Genomic DNA, 25,915 nt, shown 5'->3' on the forward strand with positions numbered 1-25,915 from the left:
ACCTCTGTCACAATGGGGGATTATAAGGGTCAGGAGAAGCAAAGTTGAGCATAGATCCATTAACATTTTTCCTAACCAATCTCTTCATTGGCCACCGAATGATATTTACACACCCAGCACTGTGATCTCTCCAAAGAAATCATGCCAATTGTATGAGTCACAGGAAAACCCAACTAATAGAAAAAAAAAAAAAAACCCACAATGAATTGCGAAATTTTTTTTTTCTTACAAAGCTCTTTTCAGGGACACTGATAAAGAATTTACTGTGGAGATTTTGCCTGAAGGCTGTTAAATCTCCTAAATGTTGCTTTCTAAATGCTTCTATTCTGTGAGCATTCTCCCGTGTATTGTCAGAAAATACACAGCTGATGGAAAATGTCTTCTCTGTGCAAAAGTTTAGAGAGACAGCACTATGGCAGCAATCGCAAGGAACACAATCATGTTAACTGACCTATAATTTTCTTTTCACATGCTAACTATTCTTGGATAGTCTCATTAAGTGGATTTTTAAAAAAATTTTTTAAGTTTATTTTTGTGAAAGAGACAGAGCAAGTGGGGGAGGGGCAGAGAGAGGGAGAGAGAGAGAATCCCAAGCAGGCTCTGCACCATCAGCACAGAGCCCAATGTGGGGCTCAAACTCACAAACTGTGAGATCATGACCTAAGCCAAAACCGAGTCGGACACTTAACCGACTGGGCCATCCAGGCGCCCCTTAAAATTTAACAATATAGATAACCCCAATCACAAGCATTTAAAACTGCCTGTGTGCTTTAGTCAAACTACAAACTATCAGAAATAGATATTTCAAGAAATATGTTACAAAACCAAATAGAAATTATTTTTCAACAAGCATTAAATGGTTTTCTTGCACAGCATATGTTACTGTTTCCTTACATCAGTGTGAAAAATGAAAATTATAGTTGCACTATAATTCCAAGGCAACTTGCTTGTAATTGATCCCGGTGGTCATTACATGGCTGTCACTATAGAGTTCAGACTACACAGGCCAAGAGTTAGGGGATTACAAATATGATTTGATATATAGCTTTTCATTTCATTTTCACATAAAGTCCTCCATTTTACCCAGATATGTAGTCATCAGTTACCATGAAGTAAATAAAACACAGTGTACCTACAAAATTTCACCATAAAAGGTCTCAGTGTGTGTTCACATAATCCTTTTATGACGTCATGCACCGTCATGTTTTTTAAAAATGCACGTTATTTAAGGAATGGAAGACCCAAAGGCAAAGATGATGAGTGTGCCATAAAGTACTTCAACCCCACACTGTCAATGCTCAATACATTTTAAATAGCAAAAAGTGAAGTTGCAAATTCTAGAGTCTTACCCTATAAAGTGATAATGCTAATAATTTCGATATTCATCCCATCTCCTGTGAATTAAAGGTTTTCTTAGATGCCTGCCAAGTATCCTGTTAGTTGGGTTTCTTTCCCTGTGATTTTGATCTAGTACTTCTTTTAGTTTTTCATGGGAATTTGTGGCTGTGAGGGAACCAGAAGCCTCTGATCACTTAATTTGGAAAATGGATCAAAAGTGCATTTTCATTTTGTGTGGGTAGATATTTGGTTCTCTTAATATACCCGCCAAGCTGTATTCATAATCTTTTAGTAACTGAGATGATTTAACTGCAAACTTAGTAAGCCAGAAGGACAGGTAAGTGACTTCTTAAGTCAGTGGTTCTCAAACTTGAGTAAGCAGCAGAATCACAGGGAGGGCTTTGCTGAAACAGAACACCGGGCCCGGCCCCATCTCAGATTTTCTGAGTTAGTAGCCCTGGGGCGTGGCCTGTGCATTTTTATTCCTAACAACTTCCCAGGTGATATGGAGGCTGCTGGTCCTCAAACCACATTTTGAGACCCAATTCCTTAAATAAAAGTTGGGCATTTTTCCCCCTAAAGCTGGGCATTTAAATGATCCTGTCAATAATCTGCCATCAAGCCTTTATTGTACTGATTTATGCCTCCTGCAAACAAAACCTAGGCCAAACTGACAGTCTGTTCTATTGAGATTGCACAAGTTCCTAAAAAATCCCCAATTAAAAGACAAAAAACTCCAACTCTTAGAACAGCAATAACCTACTCAGTTTGAAAACATTATGAAAGTCTAAAGAAACGCTCTGGGTTCTGGAGTAAACTTCAGTCCCCGTGGTGGTCATCATTTGGTTACATTTGGAAACAGGCTTGTTCTAAAATAATCATTTTTGAGGCGATGACATTTACTCTTTTCACCCAAAGAAAACAGAAATAACAACACAGGAAGAACTGGGCAGCCTTAGGTCAATTCTTTTTGGAAAGCACATTTAATTTACTGTTGCACAATTCAAACAGAGGGGGTGGTTAGGAAGTCAGGAAGGCACTTAAGTCATTTCAACCAGGAATACCTAACAAAGAGAGGGATCTTGAAATCATGGATGGTCTAGGAATATCTGAGAGAGAAAGAAGGGATTCGTTATGTGACAACTTGTCAGGAGCATCCCAAGCTTCCCATTACTATCCACACACCCTGAGACTGAACATACATTCTCTCCAGATGAGCTGAGCACAAATAAATAACTTCTTTGGGCTGTGCTGATACCAAAATACTATTTAGATGTTCACCCTACGTGATGCCCAAACTGACTGCCATTTGCTGTCTTGCGAACGCAGCTACAGGTTCTCCCCGCATACAAAGAGTATTGGTCTTTTTTTTTTTTTAATCTTTATTTATTTTTGAGAGAGCGTGAACAGAGAAGGAACAGAGAGAGAGGGAGACACAGAATCCGAAGCAGGCTCCAGGCTCTGAGCTGTCAGCACAGAGACTGATGTGGGGCTGGAACTCACGAAATGTGAGTTCATGACCTCAGCCAAAGTCAAACACCTAACTGAACCACCCGGCGCCTTTTTAAAGCCTAGGAGTCTCTTTCCAGAAGCTCAAAGAGTCCTACTGATTTTTTCATCCTTTAAATATATGTTCTTCCTCCTTTGATATAGTGTCTTCATATAAACCATCTTATCTAAAGAAAAGGTCCAACTACTGCTTTAATGGACTCTTGTCTCAGTAGCCAAAGGGTATAGTTAGGTTCTAAACTTCTGGGATTCATTATCGACCCTCCCCTCCCCCATTTACCCCTCTACTGTACTACCATCCCTTTCAGTAAAGAGTAATCCATGGGTGAGACAAGGCTCAGTCATTTGCCCTACTCCTAATTCCAAGGCTTATTCTCAGTGTTAACACACGAATACAGAATACACATTTCAGCTACTTCTTAATGGATTCCTCTCCCTTATATGTGGATGCAAACGTGTGCAAAGTGAGCTAAGGAATAATAAACTAAGTGGAGCTTAAGTGCTACATTAGGAAATGTGACTGCTAACAAACATTGGAGAAGGGGCTCTAAGAGAGGACAGAATGAGGCTTTTTCATTGAGAAAGGTGATGTGGAATGACATCTGCTCTTGCAAAAGCTGGTCTCTCAGATCTCCCAACTTAACAAAAAAAGTAGTATCAACATCTCATGGAATCTTGACTGTATGTCTGATGCCACAGTAAATCCCAGCATCTCAGATTATCAATATTGAAAGACACCTTCCAGACTGGCTGGTCCAAACTATCATTTTTCAAACTAGAAAACTGAGCCCCGAAGGGAAGGAAGAGAGGCTTGCCTTAATTAAGGGTAAAACTTCCTCAGCTGCAACAATGAGGCCAGGACTTACATTTTCTGATCGTCAGACCACAGATCGTCTATAGCTCTTTCCTTTTTCTTGATGAATGGGGGGTGAGGGTGGTTGTTAATGTTTAGACCAATGTGAACACCAAGGAAGCAACTGCTAGGAGAAAAGAACCACTTGTACCCCTCCTGCTCAGAATGGCCCAGCATGCCCGTGGGGCCATCCCCACAGGCTCCCAGGATGAGAGAGCCCCTACAGATCCAGCAAATGGGCAGCAACTCCCTATGAATGATGCCAAGTGGGAGGGTCTGTATCCATCCCAAGTCTATGTGGGGTTGTTTGTTTGTTTTTAAATATGCTCCTTCCTCCTCAAATAAAACTACAAAATATAATGCAAATGTGTTTCTGTACATGTTCCTTTAGATTAAGCAAGCCTCATCATGGTTTCAGGTGACCCAATGAGAAAAATAAAATAAAATTGCACTTGTGGCCTCTCAGATTAAAGACTGAGTTAAAATGAGGTTGCCCAGCCCGTAGGAGAATAGGCCACACACGCTGATACAACTGGCCCATCATTCTAAATGTGGCACATATGCCCAGCAGACTCAGAGACCCATGGGAATGATTCCTTCACAAGACAGCCAAGAGGTAGATAAGTGCAATCAGCCCCATGGATGGATGTAGCACACAGAAGCACCAGATTGGGTGTAGGGGCGGGGGGGTGCCTTGGACAAGGGGCAGAGGGCCTGAAGGGTGGGGCCAGATCTCTGGCTCTCATCACAGCACTCTCCCTGGGAGGAAAAGCGTCCGGTCATGAAAGAAATTCCCAGTATGTAGCAAATGTCTACAGCAGTGAGAGTGTAGACGTAGCAGGTAAAGAGGTGATGCTGGTCTAAGGGTAACACGCGTCCTCCAATCGAACTTCTAGGGTGGGGTGCCAAGGAGACAAATGTGAAGGGTGATGATTATGAACTGGGGGACTCTGGCACATTCATCCAGGCCATGCATGACCCCTGAGTGGCCTTCCCATCCTCACTCCCAACAGAATTGCTGGCAAGGGCTCCCCTTGTGAGAGAACCATACTGGATTGAGGGGACAGCAAAAGACATAGGCAACTCCGATGGCTGCTCTTGCTTCTGATTTCTCCGTCAGCCTGAGGGAAGGCAAAGGAGATCAAAGTCCAGATGACACGACAAGGCTGCGGAGCCCAGCATTTGCTATCAGAGCTGCTGAGCGTCGGACCCAAGAACCGTCAACTCAAGGCAGAGTCAAGGCCCCTTCCTCTGGAACGAGAGGCTCAGCCCTGCCCTTCTCTTCGGGAGAAATGGCCGGAAAAGGAAAGCTGGCTTCTCAGTGAGGTAATGAACAGTACCTGCTCAGCTACGTGGGTCACCCTAAGGTTAAGCAGGAAGGATCCCTGAAGGAGGCATTCTGCGGACAAAGGCTGAGGAGCTCCACGTGTCTGGACACACCTCAAGTTTTAAATTACACACTCCCCCACATGCAGCACACTCACGCGCACACACGCACAGAGACCCACACCTCCACATACTGACATTCTTGTAACCCACCCCACTCCCAGCCCCCGATCCTGCCCCACGGATTTCGTTCCCTGTAAACATGACAGCAGATGTGTCCACAATTCTGGGACAGCCTGACAGTGAACTGAGGATGACTGCTTGTCATTAAGTGCCCCGGTAGGTGATGTTGGTGAAGGTGGATGTGGCCTCTTTATACAGTGGGTTGTTGGCCTGCGGAGAGAACAGAAATGTGTCTTACAGTGAATTCCTCAATTGTTCCCTGCCCTCAATGATTACATTTCGCCTGAAGAGTTTACCCAAGACACCTTTCTCCGGGCTACACCATCCATGAATCGCTTAATGCTCATTGTAACCCCATATTCGCTCCTGAGATGGGAGTGGGTAGGAAATAAGAGGAGAGAGAAAGTGGAATGCCATTGTGCTGCTGTTTCGAAGGGGTTGAATTCAACCCATTACTTTTTGGTGATCCCCAAACACCTCAGTACCACTTGTAGCCAGTATCTATTTCCTGCTTCTCTCCTGAACTCTCTCTTTTGCCCTTCTCCAATTTTTTTTTTCTTTTGTTGTGACTATGCTGGCGGATGCGGGCAGAGACGAGAAATGTAGCAGGTGGTAGCTGAAACAGAGAGGATAGCTTTCACTCAAAATAATTTTAATTTGTTCTCATCTCATCCTTCCAAGCGCTACCCACTGTCATGTTAGCAGGAAAAAATAAGACCCTCACTGGGTTGCCCAAATTATTTTCTAACAAAAAGTGATAAATCCCATAAGATCTGGCCGTCTTTAGGAGTCCCATTTCAAGAAATACAACACATTCTCATGTGCCGCTGAGATTCCAGATTTCTACACTGTACGAACAGAAACATCTCAAGTTTCTTGGGACCCTTGAGTACCAAGGCCTGAGGTGACCATCAAATGAGAACAAACTTTCAGCCTCCCGCTAGACATTCATGGACTCAAACAGCCATTTTGGAAGGTCCAGAAAAAAAAGTCAGAATGTGGAAGATGAGCCAAAGGAGAACAGAGCAAAATTAAGTATATAGAAAGTTCTCAATAGATGCTTGATTGAATGCAATCAGAATAAATTGCAGAGAGGATATGTTTTAAGAGGCTGGCCCAAAGAGTCATTTCTATCATAACTTGATTCTCTCCCACAATTGGGCAAGCTGTTGAACGTCTCTGTGCTCAGTTTTCTTATCTACAAACTGGCAATAATAACATTCCCCACCCCCCATCATTTGTCCTGTCTTCCTCAATTAGAGAATATGTTTCCTTTTGATTATGTCAGTGTCCAGAGCAGAGCTGGGCCCTACCTGTACTCAGTCAGTTCTCACCTATGGGACCTATGGTCACTGTGTGGCAGTGAGAGACTCAGGTGGTTTTCAGGAATAATAAAGACAACAGGACCATCTCCCAATTTCCACAACAGAGACTAACTGGGAAATTATGGTGCTGGCTGAACCTGGCTCCCCTAAGTACCTACTATTTCCAGTTGAGGCTCTCAAACCAATGACTTAAGAAAATGCCCAGCCCCGACTCTTACTGTGTCCCATTTTGCTCTGGCTCGCTCTTCCTCAAATTTAGCAAACTCCTTCCGGTCATGGATGGTGATGAGGAGCTTCCAGATGAGCAGAGTAGCAAGGCCGATGAGCAAAATGGCCCCCATCACTGAGAGTAGGACCACCAGGATGTCAGGACCCTTGGGACACTCTGTCAGGAGAGAGCACAGAGCAGGGACGTTGTAAAGGCAACCTGACCAAGTAAGAAATTACTAGAAATCTCTCTGAGGGAAACAGGGCTTACAAAATAAATCAAAATTTTTAAAGGGGGGGGGGGAGCACCAATATTTAAGACAGCAATAATCTGTCCTGAGTAGTTTAAATTAGAGGTCATAAGCAGGTCACCCCCGGTAGAATCTAACCTACTCAAGTGTTTATTAAAAAGTTGATTTTATGTTAACTCTACTGGATTTAAAACAAAAGCTTGATTAAATTTTTATTTTGTTGGCAGCATGGAATAATCAGGAGATTATCCCCCTAAAACTTCAGATTCTTCTTCTTCCCTTTAAAAACATGAATAAATAGAGGCGCCTGGGTGGCTCAGTCGGTTGAGCGTCTGACTTCGGCTCAGGTCATGATCTCACACTTTGTGGGTTCGAGCCCCGCATCAGGCTCTGTGCTGACTGCTTGCTCAGAGCCTGGAGCCTGCTTCAGATTCTGTGTCTCCTTCTCTCTCTGCCCCTCCCCTGCTCACGCTTTGTCTCACTCTGTTTCTCCTCTGTTTCTCAAAAATAAATAAAAGTAAAAAAAAATTTTTTAAACATAAATAAAAAGGTCTGGAAACACTGCACCCACAGGGCAGCTCTGGTTAGATGTGAGTAGCTGCTGTCCCCTTTAGATGGGACACATTTTCTAGTTTGCCAGACTTGTCACCACCCTCTTTTCTCCACTAAACAGAGGCAACATGTTAACTTGTCATGGAGGCTGTGCTACTGTGGGTTCTGGAGCTAGACCGCCAGGGTTCGAATCCTGGCTGACAACTTACTTTGCTATGTGACCTTTGATAAACTATTTAACCTTTCTGGGTGTCTGTTTCCTATCTCTCCATGTTTAAAATGGAGAAAGTAATAGCACTGAATTCCAAAACTTATGAAGCATAGTTAAGTTAAATATATACTTTTAAAAATTGTTTTTAACGTTTATTTATTTTTGAGAGAGACAGAGCATGTATGGGGGAGGGGCAGAGAGACAGGGAGACACAGAATCCGAAGCAGGCTCCGGACTCCGAGCTGCCAGCACAGAGCCCAACGCGGGGCTCGATCTCACGAACTGTGAGATCATGACCTGAGCTGAAGTCGAACACCCACTGCGCCACCCAGGCACCCCAACTTATTTATTTTTTTAAGGATTATTTCTTTTTTAGAGAGAGAGAGAGAGAGTGCGCATGAGTGGGGGAGGAGCAGAGAGAGAGGGAGACACAGAATTTGAAGCAGGATCCAGGCTCTGAGCTGTCAGCACAGAGCCCAATAGGGGCTTGAACCCACGAACTGCAAGGTCGTGAGCTGAGCTGAAGTAGGACGCCTAACCAACTGAGCCACCCAGGCATCGGGCTCCATGCTGATCATGAAGCCTGCTTGGGACTCTCTCTCCCTCTCTCTCTGCCCCTCTCCCCAACTCGTGCATGCTCTCTCTCTCTCTCTCTCTCTCTCTCTCCCTCCCACAAAATAAATATTTAAAAAAAAAGAAACCTGTAAAAATAAACAAATAAGTTAAATATATTTAAAGAACTCAGAACACTGCCTAGCACAGACTCAGTGCTCAATAACTATCAGCTACCATTATTACTCGTGTTCTTGTTACACCTGTTTTCACTAATTTATTTACCTAGCTCCTTAGGCATTTGTATTTGTTTCTCTGGTTTGGATATGTACATCTCTGAGGGCTGGGAACCTAATGTCCTTGTTAGCACAGAGACCAGGAAGCCTGCCAACCCAGACAATATTTTGGGTTCCTTCCCAAAATATTTCGTCATCTTTAATCCTAACCCTATTGAAAGCCGACTTCCTGTTCAACCCTAGTCAACAACCAACACAGACAGAGGTGCATCACCCCTCTGAAGACCAAGCTGACTGTGCTCTGCAGAGCTCTGCTTCCCATAAACCACAGGTGTCTGATGGGTGACCTCACTCCAGTAACTTCTCAGGTGTTATGTAATTAGGTGTTTGAATATACGGGTATTGATGGGTCTGGAGAGGTGGTCATGCCTACTTTCCACACTGTCTCCCACCTTCTTCTCTAAACATACACCCTATGCTCACCACACATGACCCAAAAACAACCACCGATGCAGACCCAAGCTGGCTATTTCCCAAGCTACCAAATTATAACCTGTCTATAATTAAAGGAGCATCTGGAGAGAGGCTGTGAGGTTCCAGTGTCTGAGTTCCCAGGAGTGAAGGGCACCAGCTTTTCCGGGAACAACAATTATGAATTCTTGGGAAGAGAGGGCTGACCCTCAAACCTCAGAGTGAAATCTCTTCAATTCTGCATGTCAGTATGGGCAGGACAAGTAGAATGTCAAGAGGTCTTCAGGCAAAAACATCTATTAAGCATTTGTCCTGAAAGGAGTAGATGGCAGGATTCCCGGAAGAAGATGATGAGATCAGCTAGTCTCTAGAGAGCTCTCTCAGCCACGGTGATGAGGACCCATCGTGGAGACCCAAGGTCAGGAAAGACTGGGCAGGGCTGGCAGGTTTGACAAAAGCACAGGAAATCCAGTTAAACTTGAATTTCAGATAAACAATAATTTTTCAGCCTAAGTAGGTACTAAATGTTGAATGGGACATATTGTATTCGACGAGGCAACTCTATCTGGGAGTGATAAGGACCCAGCTCAGCGGAGCCCACTCCACATAGTAGGCTGAACACCACCCAGTCAAGGCCAAGCCCTTTGGCAGTGCTGTCTCTACTGCCTTGCAGTGGCCCAGCCCTTCAGGGAGACCATCCGCAAAGGCATGAGTTGGGGAAGAGAATGAGAATAATCCCCTCCTATGCTCTGGGACCTCAGATGACACATTCTGCACAAAGCCAGAACCCCTGAAAATAGTTGGGGGCGGTAGGTGAGAAGAGAGGTCAAATTCAGAATTCCAGGGCAACAAGATAGGGAATATGGGTCTGGGGTCCCATCTCCTCATGTGGAGGATGGAATCTACATCAGAAAAGCTACTCCACCCCCCACCCTGGGGGGTTATTTGTACCAGCTCAGGTTATCACCATCTTTCTGCCCCATAATTCCAAGTAGTGGATTCCATCTAAGAATATCAAGCCAAAAGATTTTGGTGTTACAGCAGAAGCACCTGCAAGGATTGTTATAGCAGAGATGAAGTAACGTTAAACCCCAAAGCAAGAACGTACTGCCCTTCAAAAATGAGAAAGCACAAAGGTGCAAATAGGGCGGGTGTGGAAAAATCCATGAAACGTGTTAACACAGGTGGGCGGGAAAGTGTGAGGGGTCATGGCCAAATAATCCACATGTGCTCCCCCACAGATACATACCCAGACTCTGCCCTCTCCCCTTCCCATGTCAGCTTTCCCTTGAGTCGCTAAATAAAATTAAGGTCATACCCTTTCCTTTACCTTCCTTCTCCCTTCTGAAGGGTGAGAGCCCTGGGAAAGGCAGGTGAACAATATCACGGTAGGGGGCGCCATGCTCTCCGGTACCCATGCAGCCAGCAACACCCTGGCTGACCCGGATGTAGTAGAGCTTCTTTCCACTGTCACCCGCTTCCTTCTCCAAGCAGCCAAAGTTCTCCGAGCAGGTTATCAACATGTATGCAAGCCTGCCTGTCAACTCGAATAATCAGTCCTAGTAACTCATTCAAAACCCGTTTACTAAGTATCTTCTCTGTAGATGACTGAGCCAAGTATGGAGATATAACGATAGATAAGACAGATGGTTCGTGTGTTCGTGGGGCACGTGATCTACTGAGGGAGATGGGTGATTAAAGAAGCAAGTTAATGGTGGAATGAAGGCCCATCTAAGGGAAACACAGCTGCTCTGGGACTCAAACAGGAGCACCCAACCGAATCAGAAGAAAGGATGATGGAGGAGGTCTGAGAAGGCTCACTAGGGGAAGTGATGTGTCCAAAGCAGAGGCACTCAAATATTGGGGCGTCTCACAACTGCCAGGAGCACTATTCAAGAACACAGAGGCTGGGGACACCTGGGTGGCTCAGTCGGTTAAGTGTCTGACTTTGGCTCAGGTCATGATCTCACAGTTCATGGGTTCGAGCCCTGCGTTGGGCTCAGAGCCTGGAGCCTGCTTCGGATTCTGTGTCTCCCTCTCCCTCTGCCCCTCCCATCTTTCTCTCGACTCGTGCTCCATCTTTCTCTCAAAAAATGAATGAACATTTAAAAATGTAATAAAAAATCAAATAAAAAGAACATAGAGGCTCATGGAAGCAGCATGGGGCTCAGGACTCTCGATTTTTTAGCAAGGGGAACATAGAAAAGTTGGAGACCCACTTTCCTAAAGCAGGGGCCAGCAAGCTATTGTCTGGGAGCCAAATGTGGCTTGCCACCTGTCTTTCTAAATATACTTAGGCTTGTGCATTAAATATAGACTATGGCTGCCTTCCTGTTACAATGGCAGAGTAGTCATGGCAGAGACCACAAGGCCCACAAAGCCTAAAATATTTATTTTGAGACAGAGAAAGCACGAGTGGGTGAGGGGCAGAGAGAGAGAGAGAGAGAGAGAGAGAGAGAGAGAATCCCAAGCAGGCTCCACACTGTCAGTGCGGAGCACAATGTGGGGCTCAAACCGATGAACCATGAGATCATGACCTGAGCTGAAATCAGGAGTCACACACCTAACCAACTGAGCCGCCCAGGTGCCGCCAAAGCCTAAAATATTTAACCCCTGGCCCTGAACAGAAAGTGTTTGCTGGACCCTGGTCTGAAGGAGGATTTGAAGAAATTTCTACAGCTGTAGGAATCAACTGACGAGCAACCAACTGACTTAGTCTCTGCCTTCAGACATTGTTCCTTCACTCATAGAAGCTCCTGTCTACCCCCCGCCTTGGCACAGCCCTTGTCCCTCAGCAGTATCACTATCAATTTACATGTCCCTCTCCCCCTGGCCTGTGAGTGCCACATCTGCTTGATTTATTGTTATATTCCCAGCACCTAGTCTACTGGCTGATATACAATAAGTACTCGAAAATATTTTCTAGTGATTCATCGCTTCGTCTGTTGTGTAAGAGAAAGGAAGGAGACGGGGGTGGTAAGGGGAAGAGAGCTAATCTACTACACTGGATGGCGACAAACCTGTGGTTGGTCTGTGTATGACGGATGAGCTCCTCCTGCTTCCAGAAGGCTGTGAGAGCAAGCACTATCTTTTCAGTGCTCAGAACACCTTGGCTTGGTGCCTCAAAGCCAGTACTGTGTCTCATGGTGACCCTGGTAAGGTCAACACCTCAAAGCATCAGGCCTTCCTCTGAAGCAGCGAACAGGTTGCCCTTGGCAACCACCTGACCTTAAGTGGAGCGGATGCTGAAGAGTCCCAGACTTTAAATTCCTCACTTCTTAATACTGTCACCTCAAAAAAATGCCAGGATGTATTTTGTCCCTTCGTGGGATCCATATCTACCTTCTTCCTTTCCTTACTCACCTTCTTTTTCTGCCTCCTCAATTAGCAAGTCACTTTCTCACAAAGATTGGTATTTAAATATCTCCCACCCCCAGATGACAGGCCCTAACTTACCACTTGTAAGGTAGTCTTAACTTGGCTGTTCTGTGTAAGAGGCGTAATGGGTGGAAATTGCTGCCTAACGTGGCTCTCCCTCTCCCTATAGGTGCAGTGTCAGGGGCCCTGGCGGTTCACGTACCTGGCTCCTCTACCACATAGAGAATGGACTTTCCACTGGAGTCTTCATAGTACTGGAATCTGACAACACAGTCATCTTCATTCTTGTACGTGCAGTTCACTGCATCCTTGCCAGTATCCTCTGAGGAAGGGGAAAATATGGGAGAGTGAAAAACAAGGCAATTCCTGGAAGACGGGGCCATCCCCAAACCCCAGTCATGGGACTTCTGAGAAAGTATGCAACAGGAAACCCTATGCCTGACATTAGGCAAGATGCCTAGACTTGAGATGGCTGTTGTGCCTGGCAATTGCCTCTAGATGACCCTCGCTGCTGAATTTTGTCCCTCCCAGACCCTTTTTGGTTCGTATTCCTTCCCTTGGAAGGGACATGACAGAACACATGACACAGTGTGATTCAAAGCCTGGCTCTACCACCTGTCAGCTGCGTAATATTGGGGAAGTTACTTGACCTCATTGGCTCTTTCTTCATCTATGAAAGGAAAAGGATAACCCACCTCACAACACTGGTAGAGAACTAAATGATGTCAAGTGAACAGTACCTAATAGAGAAGGGTGTTCCCTTCCCTCTCTTTCCTTTCCCTCCTGGCTCAACTATTCTCAATAGTTTGTTGGCAAAGCCCTTACATTTCTTCCGTTTCTGCGTCTGATCCAGTGTTCCTCTCCAGAGCCAGCCTCTCTTCTCTGACTCCCATCACTTTTTTGTAGGCTTCACCCCTTCTAATTCTGAAGCCTCTTATTCTGACAGGGAAACTATAGGTGCCCCTCTATCATTTGCACCACGTCCTATAGTGATGCAACCAGACAGGTAAAACTGACACACGATGATGTTAAGCAAATGCACCAAGATCACAACACAAGTACGTGATGGAACAGAACTAAAACAGGAGTCTCAGAGCACACCAGACTTGAACTCAATGATTGTTTCTCGGCCTTTTGGCTAAGATCAAGTGTAGTATCAGACTTGAACTCAATGAGCCGCCCGAAAACTAGTGGTATAAGAGTACAGTGGAAAGAGTAAGGATTTCCAGATTCATTCTAAGCTTAACTTGTTCGGGCAAGTTATGTAGCTTTCCTGAGATTCAGTTTCCTCATCTGCAAAATGAAGATAACAACAGTACCACAGTTCTACTCTACTAGGTGGCTGAGAAAAAGACAAGATCATGTGTATGAAAAGATACTTGCCTAACTTTTATAAGTTACACAATTCCATACAAACAAGCATTTATCTTTATGATTATCATGGCACGGGGGTGGGGGTAAGAGAAATACTTTCAACTAACCTGAGATTCCCCTCTGGTCTAGGTAATAAAAACATCTCACATCTCTCTCAGCAGTCTTGCCCGCCTGAGCTAATCACAGCATACCGATTCTCCTCAGGAGGAAAAGCCGTCTCTTCAAACTCAATCCCCAAATCATGCCCCTCACCCCCCCCCCCCCACCAGCCCCACTTCTGATATTAGCCAAAGGATCCAGAGAGCTGACCCTTTTCTGTAACACCCCAAGCCAGAAGCCGACTGACTGGCTGTGTCTCACTGTGGCTCTCACTGAAAACATGTTTCCTGCCTTCGTGAGAGACAGCTATCTCAGGAGAGATTGCCATCTCCCTAGACCAACCAATGCCTAGCTGACCCAGATAACATCAGATGTGCTGACAGCAACAAAGATTATCCCCTTTTTGGTCAAGGTGAAATTCAAACTACAGGGGCGCCTGGGTGGCGCAGTCGGTTAAGCGTCCGACTTCAGCCAGGTCACGATCTCACGGTCCGTGAGTTCGAGCCCTGCGTCAGGCTCTGGGCTGATGGCTCAGAGCCTGGAGCCTGTTTCCGATTCTGTGTCTCCCTCTCTCTCTGTCCCTCCCCCGTTCATGCTCTGTCTCTCTCTGTCCCAAAAATAAATAAACGTTGAAAAAAAAAAAAAATTTAAAAAAAAAAAAAAAAAAAAAAAAAAGAAATTCAAACTACAATGACTGCAGGCAAGAGTTTTGCTCACCACTGTATTTTTATCTGTCTTATTCTAGGAAGGGCTCCAGAGAGCCAAAAAAGGCTACAGCATTATGATTTTAGCTAAAATCCATAAGGGTGAAGGTTTCCCTCCAAACCAGCAGAGCAGTATGCCTGGGCATTGCTGAACACTCTCAGTTAAGTAAACTCAGTAAATGGTTACTAGCCTCCTAAACTGACATCACCTAGCCTAGGTTTCTTCATCCGTAAAATGGGATGCATTGTCTTCCTCTCCCTGGGGAGGTCAAGTTAGGGTTGATTTCTACATACTTTAAAAGTTATCTGTAGGGTCTTGCTGAGTCTGTGGGTGCTGGGAAGCAGCAGAATGGGGAGGGACTGTGGAACAAATTAGCAGAGGGCACAAGAGGACTCAGGGAAGCTGGCCTTTATTAAGTGCCTAGTGTGCATCAGGTCTGTACAACATGCCTTTGAGGCAGGGATTACTCTTCCATTTTACTGATGAGACATAGACACGTTTTGGGATCAACTGAAAACTTCAGCAGCCGCATATGTGCACAATTCTAAGACATGCTGAGCTTACTGAGCTCCTTCACAGGCTCAATCTCATCACGACAGTAACGGCTGCAGGTATTTTCTTTATGTAGGTCTCCTCGGTCAAATTTCTTACACTCCACACACTTCCTAAAAGAGAGACGACACAGAGATTAAGACAAGGGAGGAGAGGGACGCCTGGGTGGCTCAGTCAGTTAAGCATCCGACTTCGGCTCAGGTCATGATCTCGCCGTCTTCGAGTTCGAGCCCTGTGAGTTTGAGCCCTGCGTCAGGCTCTGCGCTGACAGCTCAGAGTCTGGAGTCTGTTTGAGATTCTATGTGTCCCTCTCTCTGCCCCTCCCCAATTGCACTCTGTCTCTCTCTCTCTCTCTCAAAAATAAAGAAACAAAAAAGACGAGAGAGGAGCAAACCTACGTGTGTGTCAGTCCAGCTCTGACATCCACACACCAGAAAGCTGCCCCACCTTGGAAAACAAACACCGAAACAAAAACCCCTGTAAGACAATTCTGGGGGACCCAGAGGGTCGGGTCTGGAGTTCAGGGGTGGGAGTTCCTCCTCACCCAGAGGCAGAGCCTGGCAGGCAGAAGGCCCCAGTCCCCTCATTAAACTTCTTCATGTCCCATCCGAGAGTGTGACAGGAGGTAAGGCGTGTGCCACTTCGAGGAGCCTTAAAGGCAGAACCGGTCATGTAATCTGGGGACCCAGCACAAAAGAAGATGTCAGGCCCCTTGTTCAAAAATCCCTAAGCATTACAAGACAGTGCCAGCAGAGCGGTAAACCAAGCATGGGGCCCTTCTAAGCACAGGGCTCTGTACAAATGCACAGGTTGCATGCCTATGAGCCCAGCCCTGCTGAAAGTGGCAAGAGAAATGGCAGGAGCTTCCCCTGACCCCAGATGAGTGGAGTTTGTACTAGCGAACATCTCCTGTTTCACAGAATCCTTCATAACTCCAGCCCAACTCTCCCACACGATCGGAACATGAGAACGTTCCCCAGAAGTTCCCTGGTTTAGCCTTCCTCCCAACTCAGGGATTCAGGATGCCATCCCAGGAGAGGGGTTTCTCCAACTGGAGTCCAGCGGGTGCTACTTTGGCCCCTGCATGGTTGGCTCTCCCTCCCTCTTTGCCCAAACTTTTCCGTGGGAAGAGGAAAGCTAGCCTCTTAGCTGCAGCGGACGCCTCCTCCTGAAGCTTTGGTGAGTAAGAACCTGGAGGGTTGGGGATTCTAGCCTGGGGGACCCCCTCCCTCCTTCTAGCACCCGACTGGCTCCAACTCACTTCTCTGCCCACTCACTTCTTAAAGGTGCAGGCGTCAGGGCAGGTGGGGCACTTCTCACAGGTGTCCCCGTAGGAGCCGGGCTGGATGCACTTGCAGCTGCCGCACTTACACTCGCCCCGGCCGCTGCACAGCAGCCCGTTGCTGGACATGCAGGTGTCGGTGCGCGTGGTACAGTTGCAGTAGAAGCCGGTCCAGTCGGAGTCACACAGACAGTCCCCACAGCTGCACTGGCCGTGACCTGAAAGCACACAGCCCGAGGGGGCGGGCAGCAGGTGAGGGGCCCCAACCCGTGGCTCAGCCTGCTCTCCAGCTTTACCCTCATCCACCCTCCTCCCACGGCCACTCATTAACACCCCACGGAAGCGTCACCACCTTCTATCCTTCTAGCCTCATGCTGCTAGCTCTGCCTTGACGCCCTTTCGTCCTGTGATCGCTACCAAACTCCCACTTACCTTTCGAAGCTCAACTCAAAAGTTCCTTCCCCTCCATAACTTTTTCTGACCTCCCCGGAGCAAATTGTCTACTACGTGTTCTCCCAGCACTTACATATGCCTCTATTTTAACCCTCATGACCAGCCCATTTGCTTGCCTATCTGTTTCTCTTTCTAGATTTTGAGCTCCACAGTGAGAGAGGACATATCAATTTGTCCGTCGGCAGGGATTAGCGTAACGTCTGAAATACAGTAGGCATGCAATTAATGTTTCTTTATCCATTTATGCAACAAATATTTATTGAGCTCACACTGGGCACTGGAGATTCGGCAGTGAATGAGACAGGAAAGGTCCCTATTACCGTGGAGCTTGTGTCCTAGTTAAGTTCCTGGGTAGGGTGCCTGGTGGCTCAGTTGGTTAAGCATCTGACTCTTGATTTCAGCTCAGGTCATGATCTCACGGTTTGGTTAGTGAGGTCAAGCCCTGCATCAGGCTCTGGGCTGACAGCCTGGAGCCTGCTTGGGATTCTCTCTCTCCCTCTCTCTCTCTCTCACACACAAAATAAGTAAATAAACATTAAAAAAGAAAAAAAAATCCTGGGAACCACACACACATTCACCAGCATGTGCCCTGTGTTGTATCATCACAGTACTGCAGAGAGCCATCAGCCCTAGTAGGAAAGACCTACTCACTTTACTGCATGAATGTAGGAATGGGAAAGAGAGATTGGGGTAGGGGGTAGATTGGTTAAATGCAGGTGTTAACTCTCAGTGCTACATCCCCCTAATCACTTAACAAGGCTTGAAAACTTGGCTCTCCCAAACTCAGAAGAAAGGGTGACTCATTCTCAAGGATTCCGAATCAGGAAGAAGTGGATGAATAATAAAAATCTGACTGTTAATCAGAGGAAAGGCAGGGAGCCAAGGGGAAGTAACCTCAACGGGTCTCAAAATCATGTCACTGTGTGAGCGGATGGGCCCCAAGATGGTGGAGGAGAGCGAGGTGCATAGGCTCAAACAGACACTAGCTGGCATCTTCTGCTCCCCAGGGACCCCAGTGGGTCTGACTAGAGGCCCTTGGTCAATGAGTCTCTCTGCCAGTGATCCTAGCACCATCCTCTATTCAAGACTCAGACACACCTTTGCTGCCTTGGAAAGAGATGTCTGCTTCTTTCTGGATGGCAAACATAAGGTCAGCTGCCCCAGCTCCAAATATCTGGAGAGTAGAGCCCGCTCCACCCGGAGGCAAAGGGAATGGTCTTGTGTAACCTTTGTCCACCAGTCATTGGCCCAGGTCTGAGGGCAAGACAGCTCCTGTCAGCTGAAGATAATTCCAAGGAAGGGGCAGCTGTGAGCCATTATCAGCAGCCCTAACAGCAGCTGGAGGGGCCCCACAGTGTCTACTACAAGCAGCTTTCAGTGATGGCTCCCGAACAGGGAAAGGCAGACGCCACAGAGGTCTGGCAGCACCCGGAGGCCTCCGCCTCCTCAGAAACCCTTGTCCCATAGTGTTTCCTTTGTGAGGCCAAACAAAGTAACCTTTGAGAAGATGGTCTGCCAGGCCAGCCACGGAGCGAGGCTGGAAGTAGAGTGGCGGGCCGGAGCCGGCAGGCCGAGCCCGAGCCCTGGCAGGGTCAGCCCTCAGAAGGAAGCTACAGTGCGGTAATGTCACAGGACTGGCATCCCTCCAGCAAAAGGGTGGCTGAGCCTGGGTTCACAGCAAAGTCAGAGGAGGAGGGTGAGAAATGAAGAGAGAGTGTAAGAAAGAGGAGGGAAATAGAAAAGAAGGCAGCAGGGGAGGGGTGGAGATGAGGGAGGGGGAGGGGTAAGGGAGGAGCAAGTATTTTAGGTCAGAGGGAATGACCTCTCCCTATAGAGCGTGACTCCCAGGCCGATGTCAGCCCCACTCCTCCCTGCCTTATGAGCCGACCCTTTGTCTGACATCCTACTTCCTCCATGAAGCCACCCAGGCCTCCTCTGTTCACACTGGGTCTCTCTCCAGGAGACTCCTATAACATTCCCCAGGGACAACTCACTTCTTTTCTTTAATTTTTTAAAAATGTTTTATTTATTTTTGAGAGACAGAGTGAGAGTGGGTGGAGGGGCAGAGAGAGGGGAAGACACAGAATCGGAAGCAGGCTCCAGGCTCTGAGCTGTCAACACAGAGCCCAACGCGGGGCTCAAACTCACAAACCACGAGATCATGACCTGAGCCGAAGTTGGACGCTTAACCAACTGAGCCACCGAGGCGCCCCAAGGACGCCTCACTTCTAAGATCTGGCACGTTCTGCCTCATGTTGTGAATTATCCTCAGGTAAGTTAATTAAGGGCAAAACTGTCTTATTCATGCCTCCCTATCCCACAACACTACAGCACAGAACCTGGCTCAGGGGTGTCTGATCAATCTATGCTCATGGATGTCCCTCGGGGAGAAGGATGAGTCCCTCGGGGAGTCCCTCGGGGAGAAGGATGCACTCCCTGATGTTTCCGAAGGAAGTGCTGATAACAGATGACCACAAAAGACCATGCCTCCAGCGGGGAGGGGGAAGGCCAGAGGCTGGGGAAATGGCTAAGTCATAGCATGCCCCCCTCGTGAGCCACTGCTTGCAGCAAAGAACAGACCAGGCCAGCAGCCCAGGGAAGAGACAATGGTGAACTGGTCTACAAACTGAGTGGTCAGGAATCACGCATGCCCCCTGTTCACCCGTGTGGACTGAGCGCCTGGCACAGAACAGGTGCTCAATAAGTGTGTGTCCCTGAGCATCCGTCACTGGGGAGTGTGACGGCAGCACCACAGGATCCAGACCTGCAGCCAGTAGGCACACAACACCCGGGCTGGCAGTGGGGGAGGGAGGCCTCTGAGCTGCTGCCTGGGGTTCCCTCCTGAATTGGGTGGAGCGCATTGCTGACGAGCTGTGCTTGCACCAGTGAGAGGCAGGAAGCAGGCTGCTGAACCCGATGGCTTTGTTTCGCAGCATCGGTGGGGCCAGCAGCTGAAGGAAACACACTCTGCCCGCGGTCCCTCCCACCCTGCCTCATACCAGACCAGGAACCAGGAGGCTTGGAGGACAAGTGGCCCTCCCTCTGTCCCTGGTGCCCCCAAGGGGCTATCTGTAGGCCTCACGTAGGACAACCCTCTTCCCCTCAGCCCCACCCTACTCCCCGTGGTCTCCCACATCAAACTTACCATTCCTTTTGGTACTCTGAATATGATGTAAGTACTATTCACTAGTAAAATGAGCTGAAATGCCTCCCTCACCCTCTAATTCAAACTGCTGTTGGGGGGTCCGTGCCTGATCTCTTTCTCCCCTAATCTCCCTGCTACCATTTTTTTCCAATCTCTGTCAAATTTTGCTGACATGAATAAAGGAAACAATGTTGTAGATAATAAAAAGAAGTCTTTTTTATGTGACTTGGGCATGTTTTAGAATGACATAGATTTATGGGGCACCTGGGTGGCTCAGTCAGTTAAGCCTCCGACTTCAGCTCAGGTCATGATCTTAAGGTTTGTGAGTTCGAGCCCCATGTCGGGCTCTGTGCTGACAGCTTAGAACCTGGAGCCCACTTCGGATTCTGTGTCTCCCTCTCTCTCTCTCTCTCTGCCCCTCCCTCACTCATGCTCTGTCTCTGTCTCTCTCTCTCTCTCTCTCTCTCTCTCTCTCAAGAATAAATAAACATTAAAAAAAATTTTTTAAGTTTTTTTAGAATCAAATTGTTTTTTTAACATTTCTTATTGAGAGACAGAGACAGAGCATGGGCACAGGAGGAGCAAAGAGAGAGGGAGACACAGAATCTGAAGCAGGCTCCAGGCTCTGAGCAGTCAGCACAGAGCCTGACGCAGGGCTGAAACTCACAAACTGCAAGATCATGACCCGAGCTGAAGTAGGATGCTTAACCAACTGAGCCACCAGGTGCCCCCTTTTTAATTTTTTTTTAAAAGAATGACATAGATTTACCTTTCTAATCAAGTTTTCATATACATATATATATATATACATATATATATATACATATATATATATATATATAAATTTTAAAGTTTATTTATTTGAGAGAGAGAGCGAGTTCAAGCAGGAGAGGGGCAGAGAGAGAGGGAGAGAGAATCCTAAGCAAGCTCCACAGTGTCAGGGAGGAGCCCATCGTGGGGCTTAAACTCACAAACCCTGAGATTGTGACCTGAGCCGAAATCAAGAGTCAGTTAACCATCTGAACCACACTGGCAGCCCTTTCTAATCAAGCTTTCTTAAAGGCAGATGTTAAAGTGAACATCTGGTTGGATTAGTTCGGCTCCTTTAAGCCCCATTGCAAAGGAAGCCAATCTCCGCCATAGATTTGATCACCAAAGAAGCCAATTATAATCTGTGTTAATTAACCACACAATACACCCATAAACCAATCCTAAACAACTTGCAAATGTCTTTGATCTCTCTGTCACAAGAGGAATCAAGCCTCAGAGACCATAATCCAGTGAAAACCTATCCCCAGTGCCCCAGGAACTACTCAGGCTGCCTAGTTGCCTCTGCAAGTATTGTCAGCACATACAGACGACATTCACATTAGTTCCACTTGGTCTAGCTGGGGAAGTAGCCTAGGAGCAGTCTTTAGGGCAAGGAAAGACCAGGTTGAGATTTTCCGTGGGCCTCAAGACTTTACTGAATTTTGTAATGAGAAGGACAAAAAGTATCCTGCAGGTAGAAGGAGCCAAAATCGTAACCCCCAGTTTGCAGGCTGGGCCTCTCAATGGCAATCCTTTCCCATGTCTGTGCTGTCCAGCATGCCACGAGCCACGTGGAGCTCCTGAGCAACAGAGGAAATGAATTTTTCATTTTTCATTTATTTTTTAAATTTTTTTAAGTTCATTTGAGAGAGAGGAAAAAAAAAAAAACCTCCAATGGGGGAGGGGCAGAGAGAGAGAGAGAATCCCAAGCGGGCTCTATGCAGTCAACACCCTGGCAGTGCAGTCAGAGCTTTAACCTACTGAGCCACCCAAGCGCCCCTCATTTTTCATTTAACTTAAATTTATTTAAATTTTATTTAAGTTATAATTCAATGTGACTAATTTACAAATAAATAGCCACACGGGGCTACTATATCTGACAGCACAGATCTAGAATCCAAAACGTTATAGTGCCAATAGCGATAACAAAATAGTGCCAGCATGTAAAAAGAGCTTATGATTTTCCACTCATTGTTCCGAGTGTATTGGCTGTTAAACGTGCTCCATTGCCTTGCTTTTTTACTATTTTCCAAGTCTTGTCATGAAAAGACAAATTCATGTAAAATAATTACTACCAACTTTACTACGCATTCTGATACCATGCAGTTTCCGAATCTGTAACTACTAAAAATCTAATTACCAGCAGCCAGAGATTTTTTTTTTTAACCTAAAAAGGGAGTTGTTCCGCATCCTTGAAATGATCAAGAGCCAGTGATTTAAAGTATTAGCAGGATGGCAGGTGGAAGAAAAGAAAATAACGGTCTTCACCTTCAGGCTCCCCCACTCGTTCCCATGCTCCAGGAGAGCAGAGGCTCCCTTCCGCTGTGTACCCCAGGAGCAAGGACGCGGGGAGCAGAGCGGAATTACAGAGAACCTCCTTCCTGTCTTCTGCCGTTGGAGTGGAAGGACCATCCACTCGGCTCTGCCTGCTGGGCCTTCCTGTGCCCACCTAAGCCCCGGCCTAAGTTTCCAGAGGCTGTGGATGTGCGAGCGAGCGTGCGCGGGTACAGGGGCGGGAGGGTGTGCAGTTTCACTCACCTGAGCACATCTCCCCCTTATAGCGGACGCAGGAGAAGTCATCACACTCGCAGTACTTGCCCGTGATCTTGCCAAAGTCACTGCTGTGGCAGACGCACTGGCCACACAGGCACTCGCCCCGCTGGCTGCAGGCGGGCTGGCCCTCCCGGGGGCTGCACTCTTCCTGCTGCGAGGGGCGGTAGTCCTCTTCGGAGCACTCGCACTGGGACCCCAGCCACCCGGGCCCGCAGCGGCACACCCCACACTCAAAGGTCCCGTTGCCATTGTTGCAGCGGCGGCTGTAAGGCTCAGCATGGGCCTGGCACGCACAGTCACAGTCGAAGGTGACCTGAACGGTGAGGCTGTCTTTGAAGCCTACAGGCTTGATGGTGAAGGACTTCTCCCTCTCCTGCGGGCAGCCTCGCACCTTGGCCTCAATGCTGAAGCTCACCTGGGTGGAAAGGAAGACCGCATTCAAACACAGGCGCACCCTGTTATCACTCCAGCCCTGGAGGGAAAGAAGCCCCGCCCTGCCCCGCCCTGCCCCGCCCTGCCCTGCCCGGGAATATCCAAACTGGGTGTCTCATCCCCCAGCAACCTGGAGTTCCTCAGCCTCCAAATGACCAAGGTCTGCAAAGCAAAAAGAAAAGCCTGGGGACAGTTGTCCAGTTGTATCTGGTTGGGTGCACAGACATAATTTACAGTCAGGAGAGAGGTTGGTTTTGGTTTTTTTTATATATATATCTATTTTTTGGGAGACTGCAAGTGGGGGAAGGGCAGAGAGAAGGACAGAGGATCTGAAGCAGGCTCTGCGCTGACAGACTGACAGCAGTGAGCCTGAGGTGGGGCTCGAACTCACGAACTACAAGATTATGACCTGAGCTGAAGTTGGATGCTCAACCAACTGAGCCACCCAGGTGCCCCTGGATATGTGTGTGTGTGTGTGTGTGTGTGTGTGTGTTTTAATTCCACCTGTGAAATAAGCCAGCTCAAGCAGAACAGAACCTGTGATCTTATAAAAATTCTTCTCTGGCCAATGAAGCCAGCTGGACTGATTATACACAAGGTCAGTCAGCCAGACACACAAAGCACTATATGGCACCACACGATGCCACACAGTGACCAAAGGCTCAGGATCTACTGTTTAATTTCCATATAGTACATCATCACTTGTGCAGTCAAACACCTTTCCGGCCAATATTTCTTAGACAGGATATGTGCACATGTTCTAGAATATAGATAGGTGTACGGACAGATGGATGGACCTAGATACAGAAATGATAGAGATACAGGTGATACCGGTGATAGAGATATAGCTATCCCCCTTTCTGCTTCCCTCCCTCTTCACCAACCCCTCCCCCCATCGGCAGAAGCAGAAGAGAACCAGTAAGGAAAGAAAGCCATAGAGGCCACAGAGGGACCTGAGAGGCAAAATGAACATTTGCGTTCTGGAAGTCTATGACAGTGGGTATTTGGTATTTTTGCCTGTTCCATTTGCTGTTGAATCTCCAGCAGCGAATGATGCCTGGCACAAAGTTGGCGCTCAGCAACTATCGGTAGATGTGACTGCCATTTCACATTGTAGAGGAAAGACAGGTATTACCTTAGGGGAGGCTGGAGACTGGGCCAAAGGTAAGAAATATTTTCATTTGCAATCAGCTGTGCATAAACAAACAGAGGTAAGCTAAACGCAAGTTTTTTAAAGATCTCCACGTAGCGGAGAAGTTTAGACAACAGGAGTCAGAGGAAAAGGTTGGCAGCTCCGTTATATCCAACTTGTAATGACCTTCGGGAAGAAGGTGCAGGGGAGGAATGGAAGGGTGCCCACAGACGCTCAGGGGCAAAGGCCAGGGCCAGAGCTGAAGCTTCAGCCCCTGCCCAGCCCAGCCCACCTCACCGTGTCTCCAATCTTGAGTCCGACACAAGACTTGAGCCCAGGGATGACCTCGTTGTTGAGACAGGTGGCGTTGAAGGATAGAGACAGCTCCTCGGGGAGGTCCCGCACTTCCAGCTCTACTTTAGAGCGGATTTTCTGAGCAGAAAGGGGGCAAAAGAAGGTTAAGGAGATGAGCCGAGAGGAAGTAGACAGGAACCAATTCCACCCCAAGTAAAATACCAGGTGGCCATGGACTCACCGCGGCAGTGCTGGGTGCTGGGGTTTGCTTAGAAGCTGCCAGAGGAGAGCATCCTTAGGAGCCTATTTCTTACAATATTTCCTGCCCAAGGTCTGCTCCTCTCTCTCTCTCTGTGCCCCCTGGTGTCTAGTTGAATCTGGGTAAAATCTAAACCAGCCACACCCTCCTGCAAGCCTCAGAGACATGCAAAAAGGGAGGGCTAGCACTGGTCACCTTGGATAGTAGCTTTTTTTACCTAATTTTTAACCAACCTCATCTTCCCCTTGGCTCAGCTCCCTCTTCTCTCTATTGTTGGAGCCCTATCCCTCACCCTGTCCTTCCTCATCACCACCCCCAACCTCTCTTTCCTTTCCACCTTCTCTAAGCTCTTCCACCCACTGCTCCTGACACTCCCTGGCAATTCTTTCTGAGCCATTTCCCTCTCAGAAGGCTGCATTCCTCCCAGTGCTGGCCACCAGCCAGCCTCTAGAAGAATAAGAGGAAGGCAGTGAAGGCTGCATCGTGGACTCACATCCAGGACTCCAAAATCTGCGTTCCCTCCTGGGGAATGCCGAGTGAGGTGGATTCTTAGCAGACCCAACCCCAGTGCGAGACACTTACCCCATAAGCATCAACAATGAGCTGAAGGACGTTGCTGGAATTGGCAGACAGAACCCCCACTGTCGTCCCTGGGATGAGCTCGCTATAGTTCTAGAAGGTAAGACAGAGAGATGTACAAGGCTGACTAAATGAAGAGGGTGATCTCAAAAGCCCTCCCCAAATCAGAATGAGGGTCTTGAAACGAAGATTGAGGGAAGGATGGGATATTTTACTTGTCACTTCCAGGAACAAACCTAGCAGTTTTGCAGCCCTGAGAAAAATTATAAAGAACTTCTCACACCCCTCTCCCCCAATAAATTACTCCCCTCCAGCACCACAAACACCAACACACCCATCCCCTGAGGTTCAAGGTTGGAGGAGAGAGACCATAAAAAGGAACCATTTGCCCCTGGGAATAGGCTGGAGGAGGGGCTTTCCTGGTTGGGAAGCATGGCCCGTGCTAGTGTGCCTGGGTTCCCAGAGACGGCTCCACCCAATACAGACCCCACTCCCGAAATCCCTGAAGGCACAGTCACCTGGTAGAGACTGACTACATTTTCCGTTACAGCAAAGATCAAATTGATGTTTTTCTGGGATAGCTTCTCGGTCATCAGCCCCAGAGAGGGATAATCCTGTAAAATGGGAGGATGTG

The 25,915-nt window shown here is 47.5% G+C and overlaps 1 protein-coding gene and 1 pseudogene across 1 annotated transcript; one reads left to right on the forward strand and one right to left on the reverse strand.

Annotated features, from left to right (window-relative positions):
* Positions 1–2,302: 2,302 nt before the first annotated feature.
* Positions 2,303–25,915, reverse strand: LOC144615230 (integrin beta-3-like). The gene is made up of 9 exons (XM_081794475.1): positions 25,800–25,915; positions 25,285–25,374; positions 24,442–24,581; positions 22,571–22,995; positions 16,400–16,622; positions 15,135–15,235; positions 12,595–12,714; positions 6,753–6,919; positions 2,303–5,419 (listed from the first exon to the last, which is right to left on the reverse strand). The coding sequence occupies exons 1-9, from the start codon at positions 25,872–25,874 to the stop codon at positions 5,354–5,356; spliced, it is 1,407 nt and encodes a 468-aa protein (XP_081650601.1). The 5' UTR covers positions 25,875–25,915; the 3' UTR covers positions 2,303–5,353.
* Positions 13,511–13,665, forward strand: LOC144615231 (U2 spliceosomal RNA; annotated as a pseudogene).

Source organism: Panthera onca, chromosome Y (genome assembly GCF_046562875.1).
Source record: "Panthera onca isolate mPanOnc1 chromosome Y, mPanOnc1 haplotype 2, whole genome shotgun sequence".
Classification (NCBI taxonomy): Eukaryota; Metazoa; Chordata; class Mammalia; order Carnivora; family Felidae; genus Panthera; species Panthera onca.